The sequence below is a fragment of the Bombina bombina genome, chromosome 4 (assembly GCF_027579735.1).
Source record: "Bombina bombina isolate aBomBom1 chromosome 4, aBomBom1.pri, whole genome shotgun sequence".
Classification (NCBI taxonomy): Eukaryota; Metazoa; Chordata; class Amphibia; order Anura; family Bombinatoridae; genus Bombina; species Bombina bombina.
Genome location: NC_069502.1, coordinates 737,932,713 through 737,949,527, shown reverse-complemented (window position 1 = coordinate 737,949,527; position 16,815 = coordinate 737,932,713). Strand labels below are relative to the sequence as shown.

General features: G+C 36.5%; 1 protein-coding gene across 2 annotated transcripts in view; it reads right to left on the bottom strand.

The window, feature by feature from the left end:
- The window catches only part of TFB1M (transcription factor B1, mitochondrial), a 207,489-nt gene that overhangs the window by 99,512 nt on the left and 91,162 nt on the right, over positions 1-16,815 (bottom strand). For both annotated transcript variants that reach the window (XM_053710970.1, XM_053710971.1), the window contains exon 6: positions 9,792-9,911. In XM_053710970.1, coding sequence (XP_053566945.1) covers positions 9,792-9,911 — 120 coding nt within the window. The remainder of the gene's footprint in view (positions 1-9,791; positions 9,912-16,815) is intronic.

Below are 16,815 nucleotides of genomic sequence, written 5' to 3'. Positions count from 1 at the left end.
ATACTTTAAATGTTGTTTGCCTCTCTAACATCTTTATAATATTGATATTCATTTACATTTACATTTTAATGGTAAATTAATCATTTGATTTCTTCCTAATTCTTAAATTTGTACCAGAACTTTCGCGCAAATATTTAAGCAATGTTACAATGTTTCACAGCATTTGATATTAGCTTCATACTGAATATTCTAAATTCTCAGTCATATGTAACTTTATAAATGACATTTTAGGCCTTATCCCTATTTTAAGCTCGACATATATATTCTAGGTTCATCTTAAGCTGTAATTTGTGATATGTCTAGGGTTAAACCTCATCCTTATTATTACTAAGGGTCCTGAATTTATAAATTTCTAAAATGATTTATTCATTTGCTGATATTCTATACCTTTGTCAGTCCGCTTCCTGTGAATAATCTTAAAACACTTTACTTTTACTTAAGTTCAGAGTGCTTAAACTACTGAATGGACGTCTTTAAATGTCAATTAATCTAATTGTTTCTTCACAGAAACTGCATAAAATTAGCTTTGTTGAAAATGTTCGCTATATTGGATATTTTTTCTATTTACTTTGTTCTCCACCATCGTTTGTTAAAGAGAAACATAAAAAATTGTGAATCGAAAATCGAAAATCACAGATTGTACCTTCCTCATTAATTCAATACTTTCACCTCTATTTAAACTGTTTTAATATTTTATAGTTACTTATTGCTCGGAATCTTGAGATTATAAAGTGACCTATTTATATGCTGATATTCTATATCTTTGCCTGTCAGTTTATGAATAAACTTGGATCACTTTACTTATACTTGAGATCAGTGTTCTTAAACTTCCAATGTAAATCTCTTGTTTTTAGTTTATTTCATTAGTTCCTTACTGAAACCTTACAATGTTAACATTATCGTGAGTGTGCACTGTATTCTATATTTTTTCTTGTTTTTACTTTTGCTGGTTACTTTGTTTTCCACTATCGTTTGTTGAAAAACTGATAAAAAGTACAAAAAATTTCAAAAAATATGTATCAAATATAGAAATGAATCTTTCTCATTATTTCAGTCTATAATCTACATGCTTACGTCTCTGTTTAGACTGTTGGCTCTTGTATTCTATCTATTTCTGATCTTATCTTTGCCAGAAATTAATCAGATCATATTCACTATTTAGACCAGTTGGTATTCTGGTCTTCAATTTATGAATCCAAAATACTTCTCTTAATGCTAGATTATTCTCTATATCTGAGTTACCCTTGTTTGGTTTTTCTATGATTGTCCATCTTAATGAGATGGGGTTACAGTTATGATTCATTTTAAAATGCTGTACCAATGGTGTCGTCATTTTACCCCTTTTAATACTAGATACATGCTCCCTAATTCTCTCACTTAGTTCTCTTGTCGTGAGTCCTACATATTGCAGGTCACATAAATTGCATGTAAGGAGGTATACCACATTGCTCTGTCTGCAGTTTAAACATAGTCTATGATTAAATGTCTGACCTGTGACTGAACATTTGAACTGATTGCCTGGTTGCAAATATTCACAAGCTTTGCAGGACTGATTGCTACAATGAAATGTTCCAGTGCAGGTAAGCCACAAGCTTTTTTTGTCTTCATTTGTTTTTAGACGTGTAGTTGCTATCTTATTACCTAGGGACATGCCCTTTTTAAAGGAGAATCTGCACCCTTGTTTCACTGTATTTATAAGTTTATCATCTGCTTGTAGCATGGGCATATGTATCTGTATAATCTTACAAATTTGCTCGTATTGATTGCTGTACTGTGTAACAAATGTGACTCTTTCATCTTTATAAAGTTTGCTACTCTTTCTTTTGTCTTTCAATAAGTCCTCTATCTGGATGTTTGATACAGCTTCCCTGTCTAGTGCTCCTCAATTGATCATTTTTTGATCGCTGATTGAACTAGGTTTAGAACAAGGAATACAATTGCTACAAATAGATTTTATAGACACTTTTCTGTGCACAAAATAAATCCGTCTAAATTTCATTAAACAGTTAAAGGGACAGTCACATAAATATGATAAATAACAAACTAAACTCTAGAAGAAATATAGCAGGAAAATATACACAAGCAGATGACAAACATAATGCAAGTAGTCAGCAAGCTGGAGAAACCTTCACACTACTGTACCTGTCACTAGATGTCGGTGATGTATCTATAAGAGTAACAAGCACAGGCTACTCTGCCAGCCATATTGCATACATCCACAAGGGAAACCACAGATAATCCTATAAAGTGTTATGGGTGCCTCTATATTCAAACCATTTAAAATATCACTAGTCAGGGCACAATAGCCAAATGGTGCCTAGATGCAATAATTCATTTACTTTACTTTATTATCAAGCAAAATAAACATTTAAGTAAGAGCTCCATCTCCATTGGCACAAACAGAGTAGGGAGGCATTTTTACCTACCAGTACTAAGGCGAACTTCCTACCAGTATCAATATGGGTCAATAATATTGTGAGAGAAACTTTAATGTACATTTAACTACCATTAAATACCTTGGCTCTCCCTAGAAGCACTCACTAACAAAAAGAAAAATTTAAATCAAGAAAATCTGGAGTATAAAAAAACACCCAAATAACGTAAAAGTGGAAAACAACCTTGACAAACTTTGGAATCAGATGACACACACATCTGAATGTAATTTCTATATGTATAAAAATGATTGTATATTATTACCTATACCCCCTCAGACAAGGGATCTATTTAAGCTGCTGATAAGTAGATACTACCTATAAATGCTTGTATGATATGTAAAAAAAAGTTAAATTTATTGCAGAAAGAATGTTTCTAGCAGTTGCTATTAAAAAGGTTTTTGTGAACATTATGTTTTTTTTGTTGTATTTTCCTGTTTTCTCTTTTTAAGTAATATATGTTTGTTTGTTTTTCAAAAGTGTAAAACACGAACAAAATAAAATCAAAAGAACCTAAGATAGAAAGATTCTCACAACATATTGTTATGAATAACAGCAGGTACAAATCACTTGTGACACATTCTATGTTAAAAATATTAGCAAAATATTTCCAGAGCATTAAAGTCCCTTATCTAAATAAGAGAGAAAGGTAATATGAATGATGAGCGATGGATAACTCCAAGTGGTCAGTATAAAAGGATTCTTTCTAGAACAAGCAAAAATATACACCATAATTAATTAAAGGCCTTGTATTTGTTAGGGATCAATTTACTTAGAAGCTACCACGATTTCTTTTACAGTCTATATAGATAAATAGATGGAACATCCTTTGATATGCATAATTAGGTTATACATTTTTGGAGCTAGACAAGGTTTAAGAGGAATCAGGTGATATTGGGGTCTTTACAAGGATAGTATGGAAAAACTTAAAAATAGTAGAAATCATTATCACATGATCTTGTATTCCATTGATGACATAATATAGCATCCCCAATGGCAGAGTATAGGAGACTAAATTGAGCCATTCTGTTCCAGATTAAACTTTTTGCTATTTCTATTATTGGGGAATTAGCCATTTAGTGCAATGAATTATTTTAAAACGGGATTTCCTGTATAGGCAAGATTACTAAACATGTCAGTTAAGTAAAATTATGTGGTAGTTTTCTATTGATGTGTTTCAAATAAATTTCATAGTTTATAGTATTTGTTCACAAAAAAAGTTAAATGAATATGGAATGGGGTTCCCCGCAACCTGTCTTAACAAAAGTTTAATTTGAGTGTAGCTATATTATATGCACAAGCACCAACCCACAAATAATAGTATATAATATAAATAGTGAGGACCCACATTAAGTCTATTTCACACTATTCTATAAATACAAAATAATTGGGGATTGCCTAAAATAGTGCCATTGTTTAACCCATCTTTTAAAAGTTTAATATGGTTGGATAAATTGGATGCAACTGATTGGGTTTGAGGTACCATCTAGTTGTATCAATGGAAGAGATAAAACGTGAGGATTTCAAGGAAGTAGAAAGACAGATCGGGCTATTTAAAGGTCGGTTTCCCATTTAATGGTGATTGTAGGGCTGTATTTGTAAACTGCCCATTGAAGAAGTTTGTGAAAAATGGATAAGAATTTGTGGGATAAGGTTTTAATAAACATGTAGATTTGGAAGTTGTTAATGATATTTTTAAATAAGCAGGATGAGAGTGAAAATTTATATAATGGCTAACTTGAAAATAGGTCAACCAATTCAGTGTTTCTAGAACACCATTAGGGAATAGTGAGTATATTGGAATATTTGATGGAAATTTTAGTTTAGGGTTCCCTGTCTGAGAGAGAAAGGAGAATCTGAAACCACCCATATAGCTGTAAGTTGAGACACAATACAGGATATTTCCGGATCAGATTTTAATGTTTGGTAAAATCAGAGGGTTGGCCACCAAATTAGGAATAGTATTTCCTGTTTTATTCAGATATTAAAACCTGCAGTGTATGGTGTGTGATTATTATTTTAAAATCTGACATGAAAACAGCTTAAAGGGACGTTAAAGCCTAAATCAAACTATCATGATTCATAATTTCAAAGAACTTTCTAATTTATTTCTATTATATAATTTTCTTACGGCTAGATTTGGAGTTTGGCGGTAAAAGGGCTGTTAACGCTCCGCGGGTTTTTTTCTGGCCGCACCATAAATTTAACTCTGGTATCGAGAGTTCAAACAAATGCTGCGTTAGGCTCCAAAAAAGGAGCGTAGAGCATTTTTACCGCAAATACAACTCTCGATACCAGAGTTGCTTACGGACGCGGCCAGCCTCAAAAACGTGCTCGTGCACGATTCCCCCATAGGAAACAATAGGGCTGTTTGAGCTGAAAAAAAACCTAACACCTGCAAAAAAGCAGCGTTCAGCTCCTAACGCAGCCCCATTGTTTCCTATGGGGAAACACTTCCTACGTCTGCACCTAACACTCTAACATGTACCCCGAGTCTAAACACCCCTAGCCTTACACTTATTAACCCCTAATCTGCCGCCCCCGCTATCGCTGACCCCTGCATTACACTTTTAACCCCTAATCTGCCGCTCCGTAAACCGCCGCCACCTACGTTATCCCTATGTACCCCTAATCTGCTGCCCTAACATCGCCGACCCCTATGTTATATTTATTAACCCCTAATCTGCCCCCCACAACGTCGCCGACACCTACCTACACTTATTAACCCCTAATCTGCCGACCGGACCTGAGCGCTACTATAATAAAGTTATTAACCCCTAATCCGCCTCACTAACCCTATCATAAATAGTATTAACCCCTAATCTGCCCTCCCTAACATCGCCGACACCTACCTTCAATTATTAACCCCTAATCTGCCGACCGGAGCTCACCGCTATTCTAATAAATGTATTAACCCCTAAAGCTAAGTCTAACCCTAACACTAACACCCCCCTAAGTTAATTATAATTTTTATCTAACGAAATAAATTAACTCTTATTAAATAACTTATTCCTATTTAAAGCTAAATACTTACCTGTAAAATAAATCATAATATAGCTACAATATAAATTACATTTATATTATAGCTATTTTAGGATTAATATTTATTTTACAGGTAACTTTGTATTTATTTTAACCAGGTACAATAGCTATTAAATAGTTAAGAACTATTTAATAGTTACCTAGTTAAAATAATTACAAATTTACCTGTAAAATAAATCCTAACCTAAGTTATAATTAAACCTAACACTACCCTATCAATAAAATAATTAAATAAACTACCTACAATTACCTACAATTAACCTAACACTACACTATCAATAAATTAATTAAACACAATTGCTACAAATAAATACAATTAAATAAACTATCTAAAGTACAAAAAATAAAAAAGAACTAAGTTACAGAAAATAAAAAAATATTTACAAACATAAGAAAAATATTACAACAATTTTAAACTAATTACACCTACTCTAAGCCCCCTAATAAAATAACAAAGACCCCCAAAATAAAAAATTCCCTACCCTATTCTAAATTTAAAAACTTACAAGCTCTTTTACCTTACCAGCCCTGAACAGGGCCCTTTGCGGGGCATGCCCCAAGAAGTTCAGCTCTTTTGCCTGTAAAAGAAAACATACAATACCCCCCCCCCCCAACATTACAACCCACCACCCACATACCCCTAATCTAACCCAAACCCCCCTTAAATAAACCTAACACTAAGCCCCTGATGATCTTCCTACCTTGTCTTCACCATGCCAGGTTCACCGATCCGTCCTGGCTCCAAGATCTTCATCCAACCCAAGCGGGGGCTAGACATCCACTGAAGAAGTCCAGAAGAGGGTCCAAAGTCTTCCTCCTATCCGGCAAGAAGAGGACATCCGGACCGGCAAACATCTTCTCCAATCGGCATCTTCTATGTTCTTCCATCCGATGACGACCGGCTCCATCTTGAAGACCTCCAGCGCGGATCCATCCTCTTCTTCCGACGACTAGACGACGAATGACGGTTCCTTTAAGGGACGTCATCCAAGATGGCGTCCCTCGAATTCCGATTGGCTGATAGGATTCTATCAGCCAATCGGAATTAAGGTAGGAATTTTCTGATTGGCTGATGGAATCAGCCAATCAGAATCAAGTTCAATCCGATTGGCTGATCCAATCAGCCAATCAGATTGAGCTCGCATTGTATTGGCTGATCGGAACAGCCAATACAATGCGAGCTCAATCTGATTGGCTGATTGGATCAGCCAATCGGATTGAACTTGATTCTGATTGGCTGATTCCATCAGCCAATCAGAAAATTCCTACCTTAATTCCGATTGGCTGATAGAATCCTATCAGCCAATCGGAATTCGAGGGACGCCATCTTGGATGACGTCCCTTAAAGGAACCGTCATTCGTCGTCTAGTCGTCGGAAGAAGAGGATGGATCCGCGCTGGAGGTCTTCAAGATGGAGCCGGTCGTCATCGGATGGAAGAACATAGAAGATGCCGCTTGGAGAAGATGTTTGCCGGTCCGGATGTCCTCTTCTTGCCGGATAGGAGGAAGACTTTGGACCCTCTTCTGGACTTCTTCAGTGGATGTCTAGCCCCCGCTTGGGTTGGATGAAGATCTTGGAGCCAGGACGGATCGGTCAACCTGGCATGGTGAAGACAAGGTAGGAAGATCATCAGGGGCTTAGTGTTAGGTTTATTTAAGGGGGGTTTGGGTTAGATTAGGGGTATGTGGGTGGTGGGTTGTAATGTTGGGGGGGGGGTATTGTATGTTTTCTTTTACAGGCAAAAGAGCTGAACTTCTTGGGGCATGCCCCGCAAAGGGCCCTGTTCAGGGCTGGTAAGGTAAAAGAGCTTGTAAGTTTTTAAATTTAGAATAGGGTAGGGAATTTTTTATTTTGGGGGTCTTTGTTATTTTATTAGGGGGCTTAGAGTAGGTGTAATTAGTTTAAAATTGTTGTAATATTTTTCTTATGTTTGTAAATATTTTTTTATTTTCTGTAACTTAGTTCTTTTTTATTTTTTGTACTTTAGATAGTTTATTTAATTGTATTTATTTGTAGGAATTGTGTTTAATTAATTTATTGATAGTGTAGTGTTAGGTTAATTGTAGGTAATTGTAGGTAGTTTATTTAATTATTTTATTGATAGGGTAGTGTTAGGTTTAATTATAACTTAGGTTAGGATTTATTTTACAGGTAAATTTGTAATTATTTTAACTAGGTAACTATTAAATAGTTCTTAACTATTTAATAGCTATTGTACCTGGTTAAAATAAATACAAAGTTACCTGTAAAATAAATATTAATCCTAAAATAGCTATAATATAAATGTAATTTATATTGTAGCTATATTATGATTTATTTTACAGGTAAGTATTTAGCTTTAAATAGGAATAAGTTATTTAATAAGAGTTAATTTATTTCGTTAGATAAAAATTATATTTAACTTAGGGGGGTGTTAGTGTTAGGGTTAGACTTAGCTTTAGGGGTTAATACATTTATTAGAATAGCGGTGAGCTCCGGTCGGCAGATTAGGGGTTAATAATTGAAGGTAGGTGTCGGCGATGTTAGGGAGGGCAGATTAGGGGTTAATACTATTTATGATAGGGTTAGTGAGGCGGATTAGGGGTTAATAACTTTATTATAGTAGCGCTCAGGTCCGCTTGGCAGATTAGGGGTTAATAAGTGTAGGTAGGTGTCGGCGACGTTGTGGGGGGCAGATTAGGGGTTAATAAATATAACATAGGGGTCGGCGATGTTAGGGGCAGAAGATTAGGGGTACATAGGGATAACGTAGGTGGCGGCGATTTGCGGTCGGAAGATTAGGGGTTAATTATTTTATGTAGCTTGCGGCGACGTTGTGTGGGGCAAGTTAGGGGTTAATAAATATAATATAGGGGTCGGCGGGGTTAGGGGCAGCAGATTAGGGGTACATAAGTATAACGTAGGTGGCGGTCGGCAGATTAGGGGTTAAAAATTTTAATCGAGTGGCGGCGATGTGGGGGGAGCTCGGTTTAGGGGTACATAGGTAGTTTATGGGTGTTAGTGTACTTTAGGGTACAGTAGTTAAGAGCTTTATAAACCGGCGTTAGCCAGAAAGCTCTTAACTCCTGCTTTTTTCAGGCGGCTGGAATCTTGTCGTTAGAGCTCTAACGCTCACTGCAGAAACGACTCTAAATACCAGCGTTAGAAAGATCCCATTGAAAAGATAGGCTACGCAAATGGCGTAGGGGGATCTGCGGTATGGAAAAGTCGCGGCTGTAAAGTGAGCGTTAGACCCTTTAATCACTGACTCCAAATACCAGCGGGCGGCCAAAACCAGCGTTAGGAGCCTCTAACGCTGGTTTTGACGGCTACCGCCGAACTCTAAATCTAGGCCTTAGTTTTTTTACTTTGTATTCATTGTTGAATAGGATACCTAGGTAAACTCAGGAGCAGCAATGCACTAAAGAGAGTGAGCTGCTGATATATGTCTCTTGAGATTGGTTCACCTAATGGCCCCTATTTAACAAAGGTCTTGCGGACCTGATCCGACAGTGCGGATCAGGTCTGCAAGACCTCCCTGAATGCGGAGAGCAATACGCTCTCCGTATTCAGCATTGTAACAGCAGCTCACAAGAGCTGCTGGTGCAACGCCGCCCCCTGCAGACTCGCGGCCAATCGGCCACCAGCAGGGAGGTGTCAATCAACCCGATCGTATTTGATCGGGTTGAATTGTGGCGATGTCTGTCCGCCTGCTCAGAGCAGGCAGACAGGTTATGGAGCAGCGGTCTTTGTGACCGCTGCTTCATAACTGCTGTTTCTGGTGAGCGTGCAGGCATGCCAGAAACACGGGGCATCAAGCTCCATTCGGAGTTTGATAGATGGCCCCAATGTATTTAACTAGCTCCTAGTAATGCTTCACTCTATCTAAATCATTGAAATAAATATTTCAAACAAGAATAAATGATACAGCATGAAAATGTGCACAATATCATGAAGCACTATAGACAGGAGCTATGTTTTCGGGAAAACAGCAAACTTGAATTGTAATTTCTTGTTTATATAGACACAATTAAACAAAATAAGTATTCCCCTGGATAATGTCAACCCAGTTCTGCTACCCTGAACTTTCAAAACTTTTGGATTTGCTTGCTTAATATTTTAACCTAAAATTCCCTGATGGTTATGATGCAAAAATGCCTTCAAAAATAAGTGGAGAGATAAATAAAATGCTTACTGAAATGTTAACATGCTTTATACGATTACTAATTTCACAAAGCCAATTATCTGGGCATAAGTTGAATCATTTTAACATACAGAATAAATAATGCAATGGAAAAATACATTAATAATAATGTAAAAAATCACTATATCCTTACCTCTGGTTTTGGAACAAAAGCACTGCCAGGAATAATGAAACAGTTTCGCACATTGCAAAGGTACTGGGACATGACAGAGAGTCTGCTCCTCTGTCTGCTACCGGTGCTGGCTATTAGCCTCTGAGAAGAGAAAAAAACAAAAATATGCTATAAATAATTAGACCTATGGTAAGTTTTGCATTTTCTCTAAAAGAAAATATTAAACACGAGTTAGCTGTGTGGCTACCTCTGCCCAACAGCCATGTCCACATGTCCACGTAGGGCCAGCAGTTCTCTTCAGCTCCTGAGTGGTATTTTAACTGTGTTTAACCCATTTGCCCCTGCACCTTTAAACACATAGACTTGGAGCATTGCTAGAGCTTAAACTACATGCACTAATAAATAAGCATGTAATTGTTTCACTATAACGATCTTCAAAAATACAATGATATCTATTTTTTTTTTTCATACACAAGAAAAAGCACCACTTCAACTGGTCTTTGGGACAGAAGCTCACTGGCTGATAAAGAACCACTACCACAATTTTATATTTGATTTGATCTTTTTATTTATAAATCACAAATATGTGTAATTAGGATTTATATTAAATTGTTTAAACATTTTTTCTCATTTAATTTCATCCCTTTTTATGACATAGTTTACACAGTTGGCATATTATCTATCAGTCTCATAAAAGCACTCACAGGAATTTAAAATTCAAGCTTTATTGAAAAAAATTCTTAAAAGTAAATTTTGACGTTTCGGACCAAAGTCAGGCCTTTATCAAGACAACATGTCAATTTACATCAACATCTGTGTGTGTGTATATATATATATATATATATATATATATATATAAATGCGAAAGTCCAGCACTCACTTCTATTTAGAATCCGGGGTGCATCCCACGTATATCAATATAAGCAGTCAAAGAGAGAGAGCACTCGCCTTGTGTATAATCCAAATTTATTCAAGCATGTTAACGTTTTCGGGGAGTAACCCCGTCACTTGTCTGAGGACGGGGTTACTCCCCGAAAACATTAACATGCTTAAATAAATTTGGATTATACACACGGCGAGTGCTCTCTCTCTTTGACTCCTTATATATATATATATATATATATATATCCTATATAATGAAAGGCCAAGTGTGTTTGTCCGAAGCTGTCATGCGCAGTAGAGACTGCGCGCAAGGACAAACACACCTGGCCTTAGAGTCCCTACTTGAACAGCTGATGTGGGTGAAAGCAGGCGTGGCCGGGCGTTAGCGGCATGACGGGAATAGAGGGGAGAGAGATAGAAAGAGAATTAGAGAGATAGAAAGAGAGGGGGAGAGAACAAAATAGATGGGAAAGAGCAAGAGAGGGGGGAGATAGAGCAGAATAGAGGGGAAAGAGCAAAAGAGATGGGAATGAGCAAAATAGAGGGAAGAGAGAGCAAAAGAGAGGGAGAGAGAGCAAAAGAGAGGGGGAGAGAGAGTCTCTAGTCTTGAGAAAGGCCCTGCAGTGGGCCGAAACATGTTGGCAATATATGGTGAGCTATATTCTAATCAAACGTCATTTATTTATACAGTACTACTCTATGTTGTTATTATTCCTTTTCCACAGGTTATGAGGACTTTTACATCTATTGTTTATTGGTTATTTTAATCTGAAGATTGGATTAACCACCACGGAGCAATAACTTTTGATTTTCTCACTTTTGATTTTTTCCACATTTTTTAACTTTTTTAATTTTATTATCATCATTTTTATTATCATTATTTTTATATATTTTGCATATATATTGGATTTTGGACGCACACAGCTGTACTCTTTTTTTAATACATCTTCCAGTTTTTTTATATATTTCCTCTTTCACATTTTTTCACATTTTGAATTATTTGGATTTTTTTGCAACACAGCATCTATATTGCGGATTTCACATCACTACTCTTTGTGCACTTACACTTTGGATAACATCTAGGAAGATAAATGGAATACCACTTGATGAACTTTATACACCTACTTGTTCTAAATTGACTGTATCACCATTTTCAACTGTGTTTATACTTTTTATTGATCATAGGTTTTGAACTGTTGTTTTTATCCTGATCAATCCCATCTGACTGTTATATGTTGTATTTTAAGAGCCAACACTCTACTTTTTAAGTGTATTTTAAGATTGTAGTTAGTCATGGATCCATGCATTATTTTGTGATATATAGTCTATGTAATAAATATACACATTTTAAGACATATACCCCATTATATTATTTTTATTTTTACTATTATTATTTTTAAGATTCAATATTTGCCTATTGACCTTGCCTTTGGTTAGGCGCTCCTTCAGCTTCATTTTGTATTTTACTTATTCAGTGGGTGGCTAGGGACCCACTCTGTCAAGGAGCTAGAGGTCATATATCTAGCGCTGTAGGATATTTGCTAACAACTTACACAAGACACAACAAAGATTTTAATTCACTCTCTCATCCTTTCCCGCCTCGACTACTGCAACTCTATCCTCTCTGGTCTCCCTAGCAGCCGCTTAGCTCCTTTAAATCCATAATGAACACCTCTGCCAGGCTCATCTTCCTTGCACGTCGCTCTTCATCTGCCGCACCTCTGCCAATCCCTTCACTGACTTCCTCTTGCCTCTAGGATTAAAAACAAAATTCTCACTCTGACACACAAAGCCCTCAATTGCACTGCTCCCCCCTACATCTCAGACCTTGTCTCCAGATACTCTCCCTCTGCTCCGCTCATGATCTCCTACCCTCCTCCTCTCTTGTTACCTCCTCACATTCCCGTCTACAAGATTTCTCAAGACTGGCTCCCATCTTAAGGAACTCTCTGCCTCGCTCCACAAGAATATCCTCTAGTTTTAAAAGCTTCAAGTGCTCCCTGAAGACTCTACTATCCAGGGACACTTACAACCTACAGTAACCTTCCTATCTCCACTGCTATCCCCTAAAACCCTATAAGCCCAGCTGTTTGTAGTTCACCTTCATAAGAGCCGACTACAACAGTGCAACTCTCGGCAGGACCCTCTCTCCCCATTTGATCCCTGTAATCGTTTTTTTTATATACCACCCATGTTCATAGCGCTGCGGAACCTGTTGGGCGCTCTACAAATACCTGATAATAATATTATATATATATATATATATATATACATACACATAGATACACATACATATACTTACATATATATATATATATATATATATATATATATATATATATATACACACACACACACAGTATATACATACATATATACACACACACATACATACATACATACATACAAACACACACAATATATTTTCTTCACATTTCTATACTAATTCTAATAATCTAAATCCTTAGGGACTCTTGCTAAATATTTTTTGTGAGTGTTTAGTTAGACAACACCATGTTGGTTATGTTGGCTGGCACATTTCTTCATTGCAATTTTTAATGACTAAATATTTGATTTTTAAACACTTAAAGGGATACTTAACCCAAATGTTTTCTTTCATGATTCAGACAGAGCATGCAATTTTAAGCAACTTTCTAATTTACTCCTATTATCAATTTTTATTTGTTTTCTTGCTATCTTTATTTGAAAAAGCACTAATGTAAGCTTAAGAGCCGGCGCATTTTTGGTTCAGCACCTGAGTAGCGCTTGCTGATTGGTGGCTAAATGTAGCCACCAATCACTATCCAGGGTGCTGAACCAAAAATGGACCTGTAAAGCTTACATTCCTGCTTTTTAAAAAAAAAAGAAAGCAAGAGAACAAAAAAATTGATAATAGGAGTAAATTAGAAAGTTGCTTAAAACTGCATGCTCTTTCTGAATCATGAAATAAAAAAAATGTGGGTTTAGTATCCCTTTAAACACGAGAAATAATGAGGCATTCAAGCCAAATATTAACTTGAGAATAATAAAAAAGTATATTTTAGCTATTATTGTATTCCGACATGATCTTTGGATCTAAAGATTGCTTACATCTACTAATTTGGGGACATGCCCCAAAGAATTTCTGGACTTTAATATTGAGATTTTGGAAATAACCTATTTGAACTAAATAATATATGAACCAAAATGGTTGGTCTGTATTAGATCATGAGATATTACAATTCAATTTATGTTAAACCAAGTTTATGGAATCTGTAACAGTTTGTACAGGGAGTGCAGAATTATTAGGCAAATTAGTATTTTGACCACATCATCCTCTTTATGCATGTTGTCTTACTCCAAGCTGTATAGGCTCGAAAGCCTACTACCAATTAAGCATATTAGGTGATGTGCATCTCTGTAATGAGAAGGGGTGTGGTCTAATGACATCAACACCCTATATCAGGTGTGCATAATTATTAGGCAACTTCCTTTCCTTTGGCAAAATGGGTCAAAAGAAGGACTTGACAGGCTCAGAAAAGTCAAAAATAGTGAGATATCTTGCAGAGGGATGCAGCACTCTTAAAATTGCAAAGCTTCTGAAGCGTGATCATCGAACAATCAAGCGTTTCATTCAAAATAGTCAACAGGGTCGCAAGAAGCGTGTGGAAAAACCAAGGCGCAAAATAACTGCCCATGAACTGAGAAAAGTCAAGCGTGCAGCTGCCAAGATTCCACTTGCCACCAGTTTGGCCATATTTCAGAGCTGAAACATCACTGGAGTGCCCAAAAGCACAAGGTGTGCAATACTCAGAGACATGGCCAAGGTAAGAAAGGCTGAAAGACGACCACCACTGAACAAGACACATAAGCTGAAACGTCAAGACTGGGCCAAGAAATATCTCAAGACTGATTTTTCTAAGGTTTTATGGACTGATGAAATGAGAGTGAGTCTTGATGGGCCAGATGGATGGGCCCGTGGCTGGATTGGTAAAGGGCAGAGAGCTCCAGTCCGACTCAGACGCCAGCAAGGTGGAGGTGGAGTACTGGTTTGGGCTGGTATCATCAAAGATGAGCTTGTGGGGCCTTTTCGGGTTGAGGATGGAGTCAAGCTCAACTCCCAGTCCTACTGCCAGTTTCTGGAAAACACCTTCTTCAAGCAGTGGTACAGGAAGAAGTCTGCATCCTTCAAGAAAAACATGATTTTCATGCAGGACAATGCTCCATCACACGCGTCCAAGTACTCCACAGCGTGGCTGGCAAGAAAGGGTATAAAAGAAGAAAATCTAATGACATGGCCTCCTTGTTCACCTGATCTGAACCCCATTGAGAACCTGTGGTCCATCATCAAATGTGAGATTTACAAGGAGGGAAAACAGTACACCTCTCTGAACAGTGTCTGGGAGGCTGTGCTTGCTGCTGCACGCAATGTTGATGGTGAACAGATCAAAACACTGACAGAATCCATGGATGGCAGGCTTTTGAGTGTCCTTGCAAAGAAAGGTGGCTATATTGGTCACTGATTTGTTTTTGTTTTTGAATGTCAGAAATGTATATTTGTGAATGTTGAGATGTTATATTGGTTTCACTGGTAAAAATAAATAATTGAAATGGGTATATATTTGTTTTTTGTTAAGTTGCCTAATAATTATGCACAGTAATAGTCACCTGCACACACAGATATCCCCCTAAAATAGCTAAAACTAAAAACAAACTAAAAACTACTTCCAAAAATATTCAGCTTTGATATTAATGAGTTTTTTGGGTTAATTGAGAACATGGTTGTTGTTCAATAATAAAATTAATCCTCAAAAATACAACTTGCCTAATAATTCTGCACTCCCTGTATTGTAAAAAACTAAAAAAAAAAAAAATTGGGAAAAAAAATATTTTTTAAAATTATGGGGCTGATCACAATAAACTTTCTTTAATTCCCTGTATTATTATTATTTTTTAGATTTATTTAGGTACATAACTAAACATAAAAGGCAGATAGATCTGATAAGTGCAATCAAAGGGATACAAAACAATGCAGTAAAAGATATCAGATAGCACAAAAAATATTTAAAGTAGTAATAAAATTATAATGTACCTAAGTTTTAAATGAATAATAATTATCCCCAGTGAAAATATCTACACTAAAGATAAGTGAAGGGACTTGCTCAAGATTAAACTGTGACCACTCTTGGACCACTCAGGACATAGATGTAATAATGAGAAAGCAGTTGGGGATAGAGGTGGAAAGGGTCACTCTTGGGCCTATGATATATCTGTTAGTTAAAGGGACATAATACTCATATGCTAAATCACTTGAAACTGATGCACTATAACTGTAAAAAGCTGACAGGAAAATATCACCTGAGCATCTCTATGTAAAAAAGGAAGATATTTTACCTCACAATCTCCTCAGCTCAGCAGAGTAAGTTCTGTGTAAAAAGTTATACTCAGCTGCTCCCAGCTGCAGGTAAAAATAAAAAACAAATGAAGAAATGAACAGCAGCCAATCAGCATCAGCAGTGCTGAGGTCATGAACTCTTACTGTGATCTCATGAGATTTGACTTAACTCTCATGAGATTTCATAGTAAGCTTCCTTTACCTGATTGGTGAAATAATATGAGAGTTCACGAGGCGCATCCTTTCAGCTGTCCCAGGACAGACATACTAAAATGCTGCTTAGAAATCCTTTACAATGGGAGGTGGCTACTGAGGAACGTTTGAGGTAAAATATCTTTTTTTTTACATAGAGATGTTCAGGTGATATTTTCTAGTCAGCTTTTTACAGCTATGCTGCATCACTTTCAAGTGTTTAAACATTTGGGTATTATGGCCCTTTAACTAGAAGTTTCATGTAAAGAGATAGAAATAGGGGAAGCTAATAAAAGCCCCAACAAAGTAAATAGCTCTGAAACCAATAATAATAGTTCAAAAAAAGAAAGCAAAAAGTAAGCTCAACTATAATAAAATAAGAAAATGGTAATAAATGTGGTGCCTAAAGTGAGGTGCAACTTGGAAAAATTATATACAAAAGCAGTAATTGAGAAAAGTGGATGCACCGAAATAAGGTGCATCCAAAAGACCAGGAAGAATAATAATGATAGTTATCTTTAAATGCTCTAGGATTAACAGGGATAATATGAATACGCTTTAGTCACCCATGGAACACAAAAGGCGTTTGGACCTGAA